Source organism: Mustela nivalis (genome assembly GCF_964662115.1).
Source record: "Mustela nivalis genome assembly, chromosome: 14".
Taxonomy (NCBI): domain Eukaryota; kingdom Metazoa; phylum Chordata; class Mammalia; order Carnivora; family Mustelidae; genus Mustela; species Mustela nivalis.
The window spans coordinates 81,254,749-81,271,107 of record NC_139033.1 but is presented as its reverse complement, the minus strand read 5'-3'; the positions used below and the strand labels follow the sequence as shown (position 1 = coordinate 81,271,107).

Below are 16,359 nucleotides of genomic sequence, written 5' to 3'. Positions count from 1 at the left end.
TTTTTCACGTGATAACAGAATGCCTCTCCTCCCCGAAACCTTACCACCAGTTCAACATGGCTCTTGTATAACAGGAGTAGAATAACTAGTTTGAAGCTAGCATAGGGTGGTTCATGAGTTTGAAGGAAAGAAGCTGGTTTCATAACTAAAAGTGCAAGGAGAAGCTTCAAGTGCTAATGCAGAAGGGGCAGGAAGTTGTCGAGAAGATCTAGCTAAGATAATTAGTGAAGGCGGCTACATTAAACAGCAGATTTTCAATATACATGAAACAGCCTTGTTTTAAAAAGTAGAAGCTGGGGTGCCTGGGTGGCTCAGTGGTTTGGGCTGCTGCCTTTGGTTCGGGTCATGATCTCAGGGTCCTGGGATTGAGCCCCGCATCGGGCTCCCTGCTCCGCAGGAAGCCTGCTTCCCTCTCTCTCTCTCTCTCTGCCTGCCTCTCTGCCTACTTGTGATCTCTGTCTAATAAATAAATAAAATCTTAAAAAAATAAAAAATAAAAAGTAGAAGCTATCTAGGATTTTCACAGTTGGAGAGAAGTCATGCCTGGCTTCAAAGAACAGGCTAACTCTCTTGTTAGGGGCCAATGCAGCTAGTGACTTTAAAGTGGAAGCCAATGCTCATTTACCACCCCCAAATCCTAGGGTCTTAAGAATTATGCTAAATCTACTCTGCCTTACCCTATATGAGTGGAACAACAAAGCCTAGATGAGAGCATATCTGCTTATAGCGTGGTTTACTAAATATTTTAAGTATTTCAAGCTCATTGTTGAGACCTACTGCTCTGAAAAAGATTCCTTTAAAAATATTACTGTTCAGGGGCACCTGGGTGGCTCAGTCAGTTAAGCAGCTGCCTTCAGCTCAGGTCCTGTTCCCAGGGGCCTGCGACTGAGCCCCACATCAGGCTCCCTGCTCAGCGGAGAGCCTGCTTCTCCCTCTGCCTCTGCCTGCTGCTCTGCCTACTTGTGATCTCTATCTCTGTGTCAAATAAGTAAAAACCTTTAAAAAAAATTACTATTCATTGCCAATACCCCCAGTTACCCAAGAGCTCTAATACGGATATATGAAATTAATGTTGCTTTCATGCCTGCTAACATAACATCTGTTATGCAGGCCATGGATCAAGAGTAGTTTTGACTTTCAATTCTTTTTATTAAAGAAATACATTTTGTAAGGCTCTAGCTGCCAATGAGAGTGATTCCTGTGACGGATCTGTACAAAGTAAATGGAAAACTTTCTGAAAAGGATTCATCATCTAGATGTCAATAGGAACATTCAAGATTCACAGGGTCAAAATAGCAACATGAACAGGAGTTTTGAAGAAGTAGATTCCAATTCTCATGGATGACTTTCAGCAGTTCAAGACTTCAGTGGAGGAAGCAACTGCAGATGTGGTGGAAACAGCAAGAGACCTAGAATTAGAAGTGAAACCTAAAGATGTGCCTGAATTCCTGCAATCTCATGAGAAAACCTGAATGGATGAGAAGTTGCTTCTCATGGAGGAGCAGAGAAAGTTTCTTGAAATGGAATCTACTCCCAGAGAAGATGCTGTAAAGGTTGTTGAAAAGACAATAAAGGATTTAGAATACTACATAACTTAGCTGATAAAACAGTGGCATGTTTTGAGAGGATTGACTTCAATTTTGAAAGAAGTGTTGTGTATAAATGTTGGCAAACGGCATTGCTACAGAGAAATTGTTCATAAAAGGAAGAGTCAACCGATGTAGCAAACTTCATTGTCTTAAAATTGCCACAGCCGCCACAGCCATCCCAACCTCCAGCAACCACCACCCAGAACAGTTAGAAACCATTAGCATTGAGGCAAGACCCTCCATTTGCAAAAATTATGACTTGCTGAAAGCTCAGATGATGGTTAGCATTTTGTAACAATGAAGTATTTTTTCCATTAGGGTATAAAAAATGTTTTTCTTAGATACAATGCTGTTATTGGACACTTAACAGGCTACAGTAGTTGTCAACAACTTTTACATGTACTGGGAAACGAAAAAATTCATTTGACTTGCTTTATTGCAATATTAAATTTATTGTGGTGGTCTGGAACCAAACTTGCAACTCTCCAGCATATGCCTACATGCCATGCTAACTCTAACTAAAAGAAAATTGGAGTAGCTATATTACTTTCAGACAAAGTGGACACCATAGTAAGGAAAAGTATTAAGAATAAAGAGGAACATTACATAATGATAAAAGGATCAATTTTCCAAGAAGACATAGCAATCCTTAATGTACATGCCTAACAAAAAAGCATAAAACACATGTGGCAAAACCTGATAGAACCACAAGGAGAACTACACAACTCCACAACCATAAGTGGAGATTTCAATTTACCTCTATTAGTAACCGACATATCCAGCTGACAGAAAATCAGTTAACAAATTTACTCAAACGAACAGTACTATCATTCATTTGAATTTGGTTGATATTTATAAGATACTTAATATAACAATAGCAGAATACACATTCTTCTCAAGATCACACAGAATATTCACTAAGACCACATTCTGGGCCATAAAACATACTCTAACAAATTTAAAAGGATAAAAAGCATACAAAGTATGCTTTAAGCCCACAACATTGAATCCTGAATGTTCGATAGACAACAACAACAAAAATATACCTGAAAAACTCCCAAACACAGACTGAAGCACACACTTCTAAACAACATATGGTCAAAGAAAAAGTCACAAGAGACTTACAAAAATATTTAATTAAATTAAAACAAAAATGTAATTTATAAAAATTTGTGGGATGCAGTAGAAACAGTGCTTAGAAGGAAATTTATAGCAGAGAATATATTTTATTTTACTCCTATGATTTTTAAAAAGATTTATTTATTGGGGCACCTGGGTGGCTCAGTTGGTTAAGTGCCTGTCTTCGGCTCAGGTCATGATCCTGGAGTCCCATGACTGAGTCCTGCATTGGGCTCCTGAGCAGATAGTCTGCTTCTCCCTCTGATCTTCTCCCCTCTCGTGCCTCTCCCCATTCAAATAAGTAAATAAAATCTAAAAAGAGATTAATTTGTTTATTTTTTTGGGAGAGGGGCAGAGGGTGAGAGTCTTAAGCAGACTCTGCACTGAAAGTGGAGTCCAAACACAGGGCTTGATCTCAGGATCCTGAGATTCATTACCTGAGTCAAAACCAAGAGTCAGACACTTAACAGACAGCCACCCAGACACCCCTTTGTTTTTGTTTTTTTAAAAGATTTTACTTATTTGAGAGAGAGAGAGCACAAGTAGGCAGAGCAGCAGGCAGAGAAAAAGGGAGAAACAGGCTCCCTGCTGGGGGGAGGGCTCTAATGCAGGGCTCGATCCCAAGGCCCTAGGTCATGACCCAAGCCAAAGGCAGGCTCCCAACCAACTGAGCCACCCATGCGCCCCCTCCCTTTGCTTTTTCTTAAATATTTATTTATTTGAGAGAGAGAACAAGAGTGAGGGTGGGGGGAAAGGTAGAGGAATCTTCAAGCAGACTCCCTGATGAGCATGGACCCTGATGTGGGGCTCAATCTCCTGTCCCGGGATCATGATGTGAGCCACAATCAAGAGTCTGCAGCTTACCCAACTGAGCCATCCAGGTGCCCCAAGAGTGCATATTTTAGAAAAGAAGAAAGACCTGAAATAAAAAACTTTACCTTCAGGAACTAGAAAAAGATGAAAAAAAAAGAAAAGAGAAAGCAGATGCAAATAAATAATAAATAGCAATACAATAATATAATAATAAGGCAGTAATAAGTAAAATAATACAAAGCAAGGAGAAGACAATAAATCATAAAAATTAGAGCAGAAATCCATGAAATTTAAAACAGGAAAACGACAGAGAAAAATCAATGAAATAAAAAGCTCGTTCTTTGAAAAGAGCAATAAAATTAATGAACTTGTAGCCAGGCTAATTAAGAAAAGAGAGGACACTAGGGCGCCTGGGTGGCTCAGTGGGTTAAGCCGCTGCCTTCGGCTCAGGTCATGATCTCAGGGTCCTGGGATCGAGTCCCGCATCGGGCTCTCTGCTCGGCAGTGAGCCTGCTTCCTCCTCTCTCTCTGTCTCTCTCTCTCTCTCTGCCTGCCTCTCTGCCTACTTGTGACCTCTGTGTCAAATAAAAAAAAAAAAAAAAAGAAAAAGAAAAGAGAGGACACAAATCACTAATGTCAGAAATGCAAAAGGGGCCTTTACTACTGCTCCCATAGACAATAATAAAAGGAACACAGAGGAATATTATGAATAATTCTAAACCCAAAGATCGGGTAACTTTGAGGAAATGGGCCAGTTCCTGAAAAAAACAAAAAACAATCAACTTAAACTCACACAAGGAAAAATAACTAATCTGAATAGTTGTATTAAAGAAAATGAATCAATTAATAACCTTCTAAGAAAAAAAGTACCAGGCCCAGAGAGTTTTACTGGTCAGTTCTACCAAATATTTAAGGAAGAAATTATAACAATTCTCTACAATATGTTCTACAAAAGAGAAGCAGAGGAAAATAAATTCTAACACCCATGATGCAAGCATTACCCAAATAAAAACCAGATACTGATATTACAAGGAAGAACAACTATAGGCCAGTATCTCTCATGAAGATAGATGTAAAAATCTTCAACAAAATACTGGCAAACTAGATCCAACAATGTATAAGAATTATATACAACAATCAAATGGTATTTACACCAGATACACATACTACTCAACATTCAAAATGATTAATGTAATCCATCACATCTAATAAAGCTAAAGAAGAAAAATATTATTGTCTTATAAACAGATGCAGAAAGGGCATTTGACAAAACCCAACATCCATTCATGATAAAAAACAACAACAAACCCACCCCTCTTAGCAGTAAAAAAACTCTTAGCAAACCAAGATTAGAGGAGAATTCCCTCGATTTGATAAAGGATATTCATAAAAATACCTATAGCTAACATCATTTTTAATTGTGAGACACTAAATGAGAAGGCAAGGATGTCCCCTCTCACTGCTTCTATTTAATATAATATGGTACTAGAAATCCTAGCTGATGCAGTAAGATAAGAGAAAGAAATCAAAGGCATTAAGATTAGGAAGGAGAAATAAAATTATCTTTATTTGCAGATGACATAATTCTCTTTGTAGAAAATCTCAAAGAATCAAAGACAACAAAAAATGGAACTAATAAGCAATTATGGCAAGGCTATAGGATATAAAGTTAAGATACAAAAGTCAACTGCTTTTCTACATATCAGTAAGGAACAAGTGGTACTTGAAATTCTAAACACAATACTTTTTACATTAGCATAAAAAATGAAATAATTAGATATAAATCTAACAAAATATGTCTAAATTCCATATGAAGAAAACTACAAGACTCTGATGAAAGAAATCAAAGATCTACATAAATGGAGATATACTACATTTATGGATAAGAAGACTCAATATGTATTTTTTAAAAAGTTTTTTTTTTTCTTCAAGATTTTATTTATTTATTTATTTGAGAGAGTGAGTGTGCACACAAGGAGGAGGAGAAGCAGAGGCAGAGGAAGAAGCAGGCTCTGTGCTAAACAGGGAGCCTGAAGTGAGGCTCAATCCCGGGACCCTGAGAATCACGACCTGAATTGAAAGTAGACTCTTAACCAACTGAGCCCCAGATGCCCCAGAAGACTCAATATTGTTAAGATGTCAATTTTTCATAACTTGATCTAGAGATTAAATGGAATCCCAATAAAAGTCCCAGGAAATTATACTGTATATACTGACAAACTGATTCTAAAGTTTATATGGAAAGATAAAAGACCTAGAAATAGATCCATGCAAATATACTCAAGTGATCTGATTAAGGCAAAGGCACAGAAAGGACACTCTTTTCAACAAATGATGCTGAAACAACCAGACAACCTCATGCAAAAATGAGATCTAGACTCATTCCTTACATCTCCCACAAAAATTAACTCAAAATGGATCATAGATCTAAGTGTAAAATGTAAAACTATAAAAGGAGAACTTAGAAGAAAACATGGTAGGAAGTCAGGTGTTCAGGGAAGAAGGGAAGGATTAATAGCAAAGTACAAGGGATATTTAGGGAGGTGAAGTTACTGTGCATGATGCTATAATGCTGGATACAAGACATACATTCGTCAGAACAGATACAACTGTACAACACAAAGAGAAAACTCTAAATGATGGACAGTACTTTATAAATATTTTTAAAAAACATTTTAAAGTGTAGGACTAAATACCTACTGGAGTATGATAATGGAATGTGATTATGTAGGAGAACATCCTTGCTTAGGAAATGACTCACAGCAGGAAGGACAGAAGTGTTTTGTTTCTGTCATGTGTGCTGTAGAGTAAAAGAAAAATAAAAACGGGCAAAAGTGATAAAAACTGCTGAATCCAGGTGAAGGATACAAAGAAAGATGTTTGATGTTGCTGAAGGTATGGAAGTTTTCAAAACAGAAGCCTATAAAAAACTCCATTTAGAAGTCCTAGGTACTGCTGACATAGAAACATGGTATCTCATGCATTTTATTGCACTTCTCCACTGGAATCTGTGTATGTGTACATGTATGTGTGTGTATGTTATGTGTCTAATGTGTTTATTTTTGGTAATAGCTTTACTGAGATGTAACCCACACACAATTCATGAATTTAAAGTATACAATCCAATAGTTCTTGCTGTCTTCACAAAGTTGTGCAACAATCACAATAGCAATTTCAGAATATTTTCATCATCTGAAAAAGAAATCCTATACCTCTAGGTTATAACCCCTTCCCTCCCCCAACAAATTCTCCCATTCACCACAGCTTGGGAAGCCACTAATCTACTTTCTATTCCCATAGATGTCCCCATTCTGGACATTTTCTATAAATGGAATCACAGAATAGGAAATATCCAGAATTGGCTTCTTTTACTTAGCATGTTTTCAAGGTTCATTTGTGCTGTAGACTGTATTGTACTTTACTTCTTTTTTTATGATTGAATAATATTTCATTGTATGCACAACCACACCTTGCTTATCCATACTTCAGGTAACAGACATTTGGTTGGTTTCAAGCTTTTGGCTATTGAAAGAATGCTGATATGAACATTCATGTATAAGTTATTTGTGTAGGCATGTTTTCATTTTTCTTGGGTGTTTTTACCTAGGACTGAAATTCCTGTGTCAAATGTTAGGTCTACATCTAACTTTTAAAGGAACTGCTGAACTATTTTCCAAAGTGCCTGTACCATTTTATATAACCACCAGCAGCGTATGAAAGTCTCAATTTCCTCACATTGATGCCAACACTTATTATTTATCTTTTGATTTCCTAGCATTACAAAGTAGAATCTTGTGGTTTTACTTGTATTTCCCCAATAGCTAATAAGGTTGAATATCTTTTCATCTGCTTATTATTTGTATATCATATATATTAAGATTTTATTTATTTGACAAAGAGACAGAGACAGCAAGAGGGGGAAAAAAAGCAGGGGGAGGGAAAGGAGGAGGACAGGCTTCCGGCTGAGCAGGGAGCCAGTGCAGAGCTCGATCCCAGGACCCTGGGATTGTGACCTGAACTGAAGGCAGATGCTTAATGACTGAGCTACCCAGGTACCCCTATATCATATTTTTAAAGAAGATTTTAATTTATTTATTTTAGAGAAAGAGAGATTGTGAGCGGCAAGACAGACAGAAGGAAAACGAGAATCCCAAGCAGACTCCCCACTGAGCGTGGAACCTGATGTGGGGTTTAATCCCAGAAACCTGAGATCATGACATGAACTGAAATCAAGAATCAATGCTCAACTGACTGAGCCACCCAGGCACCCCTCATATACTGTATCTTAAAAATGCCGGGGCACCTGTGTGGCTCAGTGGGTTAAAGCCTCTCTGCCTTTGGCTCGGGTCATGATCCCAGGGTCCTGGGATCAAGCCCCACACCCGCCTCTCTGCTCAGCGGGGAGCCTGCTCCCCCCACATCACTGCCTCTCAGCCTACTTGTGATCTCTGTCTGTCAAATAAATAAATAACCTAAAAAAACGATACCTATTCAAATCCTTGGACTGCCTAAAAATTGCGTCATTAGTCTACTACTGAGTTGTAAGAATACTTGTATTCTAGACACAAGTCCTTTATTATAGGATTAGTAAATATTTTCTCCAGTTCTTACAGTTTTTTCCCCCACCATCATGATGGTCTCCTTTTTTTTTTTATTTTAAAGATTTTATTTATTTATTTGACAGAGAGAGATCACAAGTAGGCAGAGAGAGAGGAGGAAGCAGGGAAGCAGGCTCCCCGCGGAGCAGAGAGCCAGATGCGGGGCTCGATTCCAGGACCATGGGATCATGATCTGACCCAAAGGCAGAGGCTTTAACCCACTGAGCCACCCAGGTGCCCTGTGATGGTCCCCTTTAAAGCACAAAAGTTTTAGGGGCGTCTGGGTGGATTGAGCCTCTGCCTTTCACTTGGGTCATGATCTTGGGGTCTTGGGACTGAGCCCCGTGTCGGGCTCTCTGCTCAGTGGGGAGCCTGCTTCCCTTTCTCTCTGCCTGCTGCTCTGCCTACTTGTGATCTGTCAAATAAATAAATAAAATCTTAAAAAAAAAAAGGCACGAAAGTTTTAAATTTTAATGAAACCCACTTTATCAATTTTTTCTTTGATTACTTGTGATTTTGTTGTCACAGATTATCGAAAAATGCATTAACAAATCCAAAGTAACAGAGTTTTCTATTTTGGCTCTTAAAATTAAGTTCTTTGATTAATTTTGAGATAATTTTGTATGTAATGTGAAGTAAGGATCGACTTTATATTTTTGCATATGTGGATATCCTGCTGTCCCAGTTAACAACTGTTGTTAAGACTCTTCTTTCTTTAACCATTGAATGGTCTTGGCACCCTTGTTGAAAATAAACTGATCCCAGACTTCAGCTTATTTCCGGGATTTCAGTTCTACTCTTTTGATCTACATGTCTATCCTTGTGTTAGTACCACACTGTCTTATTATTGTTCTGTACTAAAGTTTGAACTCAGGAAGTGTGAGTTCTCCAACTTTGCTCTTTTTCTCCAAGACTATTTTGGCTGTTCGGGGGCCCCTGTGTTTCTACATGACCTTTGGGATCAGCTTGTCGATTTCTAAAAGGAAGACAGAATTTTGCAAAGGACTGCACTAAATCTGTAAATCAATTTGGGAGCTACTACCATCTTAACAATATTAAGATAACCAAAGGAATGTCTTTCCATTTATTCAGGTCTTTAGTTTCTTTAAACAATTTTATTCTTTTATGTGCCATTATAAATAGAACTATTATCTTAAGTTCTTTTTTGGATTGTTCTTTACAAGCGTATAGAAATACAACTGATTTTTGTATACAGATCTTGTATCTTGCAATCTTGAAGTCATTTAGTCTAGAAACTCTAGTACAGTATTGAAAAGAAATGGCAAGAGCTGACATCCTTGTCTTGCTCCTGTTCATTTTCCTTAGGGGGAAAACATCCAGTCTTTCACCATTAAGTATGATCTTAGTTGTGTGGATTTTTCAAAGATGTCCTTTGATCATGTTGAGGGAGTTTCATTCTCTTCCTAGTTTGTTATTTGTTTAGGTCATGAATGGGTGCTAGATTCAATCAATGGGGTGTCTGTTTTTATTCTATTGATATCGTATATTACAACAGCTGATTTTCATATGTTGAACCAACCTTGTATTTCTGGGATAAATCCCACTTAGTTATTGTGTATGATTAAAAAAAAAAAAAAAGTTGTATTTTTGAGGATGTCTTCTGCTGTTCTTCCTACCGGTAGCCCTAGGTTATAGAAAGGTAGACAGGCGCACTAGGGTCTACAAATCCTGAACTCTTTCCAATATGTACCCATGTACAGAACTGGGAAAACCCAGAAATTCCTAGTTCTACTCCATGAAACCAGAAAGCCTGCTCCCCATTCTTCTGATGCCCTACAGCAGAGCAAAGCATCCACCTTTGGATGTAACTTGATGGTTTAGACACCCTAAGTTAGTGTTTCCCAAAATCCTTTCAAAAATCCTTTCTAGAATTTGTAGACTTTTGTGTAATTATGGTTTTAGAAAATACAGTAAGAATGTCATAGCAATGTCAAACTCATATAAGCTTCTAAATTATCTGATCACTTTCTAAACTCAACACCAGTGCATGAATCTCACTTTGCTTAGCACTGCCCTAGCTCAGGCTGTATCACTCTATGGCTGAGACTTCTTTGAGAGCCCTCAGGAGTTTCTCCCTTTTACCTCTACCTGACATCCCATTCAGGGCTCTAAGGCTAGGGACCCACTGAAAACTGCACTTCCCAGCCTGTGTGGGCCTGTACCAGAGATCACCCAGTACCCCCTAGGAGAACCAAGCTATGGATCTATAGCAGCTGTCTCTTAGATCCAGGTATCTGCTGAGAAAGAGCACACCTGGTCAGAGATGCCATACTTACAAATGGGCTCCATCCTAGTTCTGCCTGCACAGGCCAACTTGGAACCCTAATCTGTGTCTTTCACTGACACACAGCCCTAAGGCAGGGTGGAGTGGAGGACCCACCCACAGGTTCAACTAGGATGGCCACCCTACACCTGGGAGGCTAGCATTAGGCTTCCAGACTCATCTAACACTCTTGGCAAAGAAGTACCAGTCAGGTTGCAGAGACCAAATTGCCAAACCACTAGGAGGTATAATGAAGGAGTAACAGCAGGAGACCAGGATCAGGATATGGTTTTACAGGCACTGCCTTCCTCTTCAACCCTCAAGATGGATCTCCTATGAGTTAGGTGTTCCTCATAGAGCTGTTCTGCCTAGTAGGGAGATGGGCTGAGAAAGACTGTGTGTCTTACTTAAGATCACCCCACCATAGAGTGGGGAGGTAGGACAACCTCAGAGTGTATGGCTCTGAGTGCTGCTCTTAACTATGCATGACACTGTGACCCCAAAGGAAGACCTCTACTGATGGGTGATTTAAAGGATTACAAGAAACAGCCATATCAAGAAAGCTGCATTTTGGGGCACCTGTGTGGCTCATGACCTGAGCCGAAGGCAGACGCTTACCTGACTGAACTATCCAGGTACCCCCTCATATCACTTCTCCTCCTTCTTCTTCTTCTTTTTTTTTTTTTTCAAGATTTTATTTATTTGACAGGGAGAGACACAGCCAGAGTGAACACAGGCAGGGGGAGTGGAAGAAGAAGAAGCAGGCTTCCTGCCGAGCAGGGACCCAATGCAGGGTTCCATCTCAGGACCCTGGGATCATGACCTGAGGCAAAGGCAGACGCTTAATGACCGATATTATGACTTTTTGAGTACAGCCAGGCTAGTGGTATCTCATTGTGGTTTCCAGTTTGCATTTCCCTAATGACTATTGACAGTAACAGTCTTTTATGTGTTTATTGGTCATTTGTATATTTTTGGAGAAATTTCTATTCAAATCCTTTGTTCATTTTCAAATTGGGTTATTAGTCCTTTTATTGTTGAATTGTAAGTTCTTTATACATTTTGGATCCTAAGTCTTTTAGTTGATTTTAGTTGTTTAGTTCTTTAGTTGCTTGTGCTTTAGGTATCATAACCAAGAAACAATTTTTTAATCCAGGGTCATATAGATCTACATCTGTTTTCTTAAAACAGTTTTAAAGTTTTAGCTCTTACATTTAGTTCTTTGGCAGATTTTGAGTTAACTTTTTACATGAGATGGCAGATTAGAGTTTCCTCACATTTTATCTTTCATGTCTTCATTTAAGCATATTTATTTTATAGTCTTTATCTGGCGATTCTCTATGATCAAATTTATAAAAAGGTCTAAACCCACTCATTATGTCTCCAGACATTTGTGTGTAATGCACGGTCCCTGCATGTTTTTTGTTACTTCGGATTTTGAGTGTCCCTTTTTGGCAGTGCTTCTCAGTGGGAATGCTGGACTTCTTGGGGTCAGAGAAACATCACTGGGATGGGGCAGGGGCGGGGGGCAGTTTGCGTCAGTTTTGCCAAGTGCCTCTGGGTGTTAATTAGGCCTAAATCTCCTTTTGTGTTCATTTCTTTTCTTGGTTTCCAGATGACCTAGGTAGCATTAAACATCCCAATCCACAGGAGGGCAGGTCTGTGGCTGTATAGTCTGTTTTCCTAACCCACAGGACTGACTGAGATATTTCAACTTTTTGGCCATCCTGCCCTTCAGGTTTTTTCTATCCTCTCCCTCACTGGTGGTGTACTTTCTCAAGCAGCTTGACTTAATGGTAGTGTCTTAGTTCCAACCCCCTACATGGCTCAGGCCCAAGGCCCTGTCTTGAATCTGTGTGGCCATTAAAACTCAAGGTTACCATGTCAGTAACCCCCAGCCCAACACCCACAGTGTGGTCCTGCCCACTGTTCTGGCTGTCTTATCATCCTTAGATTTCGGCTCCTGGGGCCTTCCCTTACTTTCTCACAAACTGGTTACATGTTTTAGGCGTATGTGTTGCAGTTCATCCATCGTTTCAAAGTACTGAGCAGCAGGAAGGTTCTCAGATCATCCATACTGCTGGACAGAGGAACTGCTACATAAAGAGATCCCATAGAATATCTTTATATGTAAATAGGCATGATCACAATAGAGAAGAATACAGGTCCCGCGCCAAAGTCATAGACGCAGCTGATGATTTGAAGGGAGAGTCCTCCCATGCTCATTTCCAGAGGCTATTCTCCAAGGAGAACAAATCCTGATCAGACAAGCGATTTTGAGATCATGAGTCCAGTCCTAGGGACAGTGTCCCACAGCTTTAGCTCTAAGACATTACCTACTGCCAACGTCAGATCTTATCACAAATGCTCCCTTCATTAAGTACCTACCTGTTGTGTGGCTACTATGAGTCTATGACCAATGTCCCTGAATTTGGCTGACAGCGGCAAAGGGCTGCTGAGCCCCTATCACCTCAAGGTAGAGTGCAACCCCAAGTCTTTAAGTCCTTTGCCCCTCTGTAGGAAGCTAGCCCAGCCCACCTCTAACCCCCTCAGCCCCAACCTCACTGAGCTCTGTCTCGTGGTGGGTTCATGGTCATGGGGGTGGAGATACGCTCCCTAGGAATCAGAAAAGTTCTGTGCCAACAAACACACCTGCTCTAGTCACCTCAAGAGGACTCCTGTAATTCTAATAAATAGATATCCTAGATGGTTTGGTTGCTGTGTGCTAAGGGAGGTGCAGAGAATGGGCGAGTAGCATAGAGCCTGAAAACGCGCAGAAGCTCATTTCATAAAAACCTCTTATCACTTTTATCTCAAGCTCCCAAATGCCTGGTGTCTAAGCAGGCTATTACTTCCATGGTACAACAGTATCAGAGCCAATCTCCTGCTCCACTTTAGGCAAACTTTGGGCCATATTCAAATGACAACCTTATCATCAGCATAGTCTCTGCACCGACCAGCCCTGGTGTCATTATCTTCATTGTCCTTTATGCCTGTTCTGTGCCCCCATGGCTCCCTGCAACCATTTTCCCACTAAAAGAAGATGCTCCTTTCTCTTCCTTTCAGGTCTCTTGAGACCCCACACAGTCACCACCTACCTTTCCACGGCTGTTGGAGTCACACTGGTCAAGGAAGGAGCACCTGGCGTGGCTTTGGACCGCTCCGTGAATCGGGAGTCAAATGCTTTCATGGGTTCAATCTTGGATGGGGTTGTTAACATGGAGGGTGATGATACAGCAGGAGTAGAGGTAGCATTCACACTGGGGGTCGAGGGGTAAAAAGGGGAACATGTTAAGCACAATCCATCAAATATCTGGGAGTCCTAGATTTGTGTTACTTGGAGCCAACTAACAGGGGCATGAATATCAAAGTTACATAGACCCAACTTCAAGATGTAATCTAATACTACTGACTATTCCTTCAATAGTTTCATGTGTTAAAATCTGGAAGTCTGTCTATCTGAGAAGGTTATGAGCAAATGTACTCATATTTCCCCACTGCATGTTGACAGCTTCTGGGGTAGTATGAGGCCTAGAAAGTGGCTCTTATAACCTTTTTTTCTCACCATACAGCCTTATCTCCACAACCTGAATATAGCACCTCCACCCCAAACCAAATCCAAACCCACCAGCTTTTCCTGCTTCAACAAATGGTCTGAGAGAAGTCCCCACCAGCATCCTAAAGCCACTATCTATACCTGCCCTTCAACCTCAGCCAAAGACTGTGGCCTGGGTGGCCCCTCTCATCTTACCTTGGCAATTATGCATTCTTCATACACTCGTCCAAGTGCACACCCCATAGCCCTTGTGTTCTCCACAGGAGGGGCCCAGGCTTGAGCCTGCAGGTTTTCCCCCATGCCCAAGCAGGTCACATAAGCTGAGTCCCAAAGCCATTGGGCCTCCTATTGACCACATCCACCTGCCTGGATCCCGCACCAGGCACCTGGCTGGTATCTGGGAGCCCCCCTCCTTACCCAAGATCTGTAGGGCCAACTGTTAAAAATGTCTTACAGATCTAGAGCTGTCCTTCCCCAGATACCCTTTCTGAGATGACTGGTGTGGCAATGCTCCTGACTGTGCAATGACCTAAGCCACTTCCAGTGTAGAACTGCTGACAGGTGGGGCTGACTCTGAGGCAGGTGATCTGTCCCTGGCCAGGTCCCACCCTCAGGAACACATCTTGGGACTCCATCTTGTCCCAGGAGGTAAAGTCCTTATGGCCCTGTGCATCAGAGACTCACCTGAACAAGGTCTCCCTCCCAAGCAGGCCCTTATAAACAAACAAACAAAAAAAAAATCAAGCATCTCTTTCTTTTTTTATTGAAGGAGCCATGAAGTGTCAGTGAAACTGTGTCCAAATCTGAACTTTCCCCAGAGACAGAAGCAAACCTTGGCATGCCCACTCACCTGTCCTTACTGACAGTATCACCAGCCGGCCTGGCGCCAGTTGTAGCCACAGGCTCTGTGGAGGGCTTCGAGGCGCCAAAGGAGTTGGGGGTACTGGAATCCAGTGGCAGTAGCTGTGGATTGCTATGAGAGGAGAGCATGGTGCCCGCCAGGGAGCCTGAGAGTGGGATGCTGTTAAAGAATGCCGTGGAGAAGTCCCTGTTGTCAAGAACAAAAATCAGCCTGGGAAATCAGACACCACATCAAGTACTTTCTGTGTTTGAAGTAATTTTTTTCTGGGTCCATAGATGAAGTATTTTTGTGGAAGAAAATGTGCAAAATTACAGAAAAGTAAAAAGAAAACTAGACTTACGTCATACACTATGTGTAATTGAAGCTAACATGAACTGGTACTTTATGTACCACTAATAAAGAAAAAATTACTACCAAATATAATTGTTAGATGCCACTGATTATAAAATGTACCCTGATTTCAGAGATAGTAAAATGTGCAAACATGTGTCTCAGAACTCAGGAAATGCAGCATACAGAGCAAAACTCCCTTTCATTATGGGCTGTATGGATATACCATAATTTACCTAACCAGCCTCTAATGAAGAATGCCAGGGCTTTCTCCCAGCTTTTCCTGTAACAGACACTGCTGTAACAGGAGGCAAGACACTGCAGTGTTAAGGCTAAGGGCCCTGGGCCGATCCAGCCAGGTCTCATTCCTTTGCCATATAGAAGCTCTGGGATCTTAGGCACTTTAACCACTCTGTGCTTCAGGTTCCTATCTGCAAAACGGGAAGTGACAGGCCCCTCCCCATGACTTCAGGACTGTGGTCAGTGTAGCACATACTTAGAACACATAGTAGCTGCTCAAAGTTGCTCCCTATCATAATCATCCTTGCACTAGTTGTTTCACATATTACATAGGATAAATTCCTAGAAGTGGAATTGCAGCAGCAGATGGAATGTTCACTAATGAGTTCTGATTAATAGTTCTAAAGTGCCTTCCATGGAGGTTTAAATTCCAGCTGCGCATGAGAGTGCTTATTTCCCCAAATCCTCACCAACAGTCTTGCCAAATTTTTTGATACTTGACAATCTGGTAAAAAACAGTAACTTACTATCATTTTAATTTGCAATTATTTTGATGTGAGATTGGAATTTTTAAATATAGAAGCATCTGATTTCTTTTTTTGGTGATCTGTTTATATCCTTTGTATATTGTTCTATCTGGTACTGGTCTTTATTATTGATTATAAGACCTATTTATAGAATTAAATTTTCCTTATATGAAGAATTAGTATTTTCCCTAGGATTTTTAAAAAGATTTTATTTGTAAATAATCTCTACAACCATTGTGGAGCTTAGCTCACAATCCCTAGATTAAGAGCTGTGTGGTCTTCTGACTTAGCCAGCCAGGTGTTCCCAAGATGCTGTGTTTTGACTTTTTATGGTGCAATTTTCCTTGCCCCCAAAATGTTATTTTTGTGTGATCTAAATTTTATGTCATTTAAAAAAATGTCTTTTTTTTTTTTAAATCTCTGAGATCCTAAAAATATTCT

At 40.4% G+C, this 16,359-nt stretch overlaps 1 protein-coding gene across 7 annotated transcripts in view; it reads right to left on the bottom strand.

Annotated features, from left to right (window-relative positions):
- The window catches only part of HIRA (histone cell cycle regulator), an 84,090-nt gene that overhangs the window by 24,356 nt on the left and 43,375 nt on the right, over positions 1-16,359 (bottom strand). For all 7 annotated transcript variants that reach the window (XM_082697424.1, XM_082697430.1, XM_082697425.1 and 4 more), the window contains 2 exons: positions 14,810-15,007; positions 13,502-13,663 (listed from right to left, as the gene is read on the bottom strand). In XM_082697424.1, coding sequence (XP_082553550.1) covers positions 13,502-13,663; positions 14,810-15,007 — 360 coding nt within the window. The remainder of the gene's footprint in view (positions 1-13,501; positions 13,664-14,809; positions 15,008-16,359) is intronic.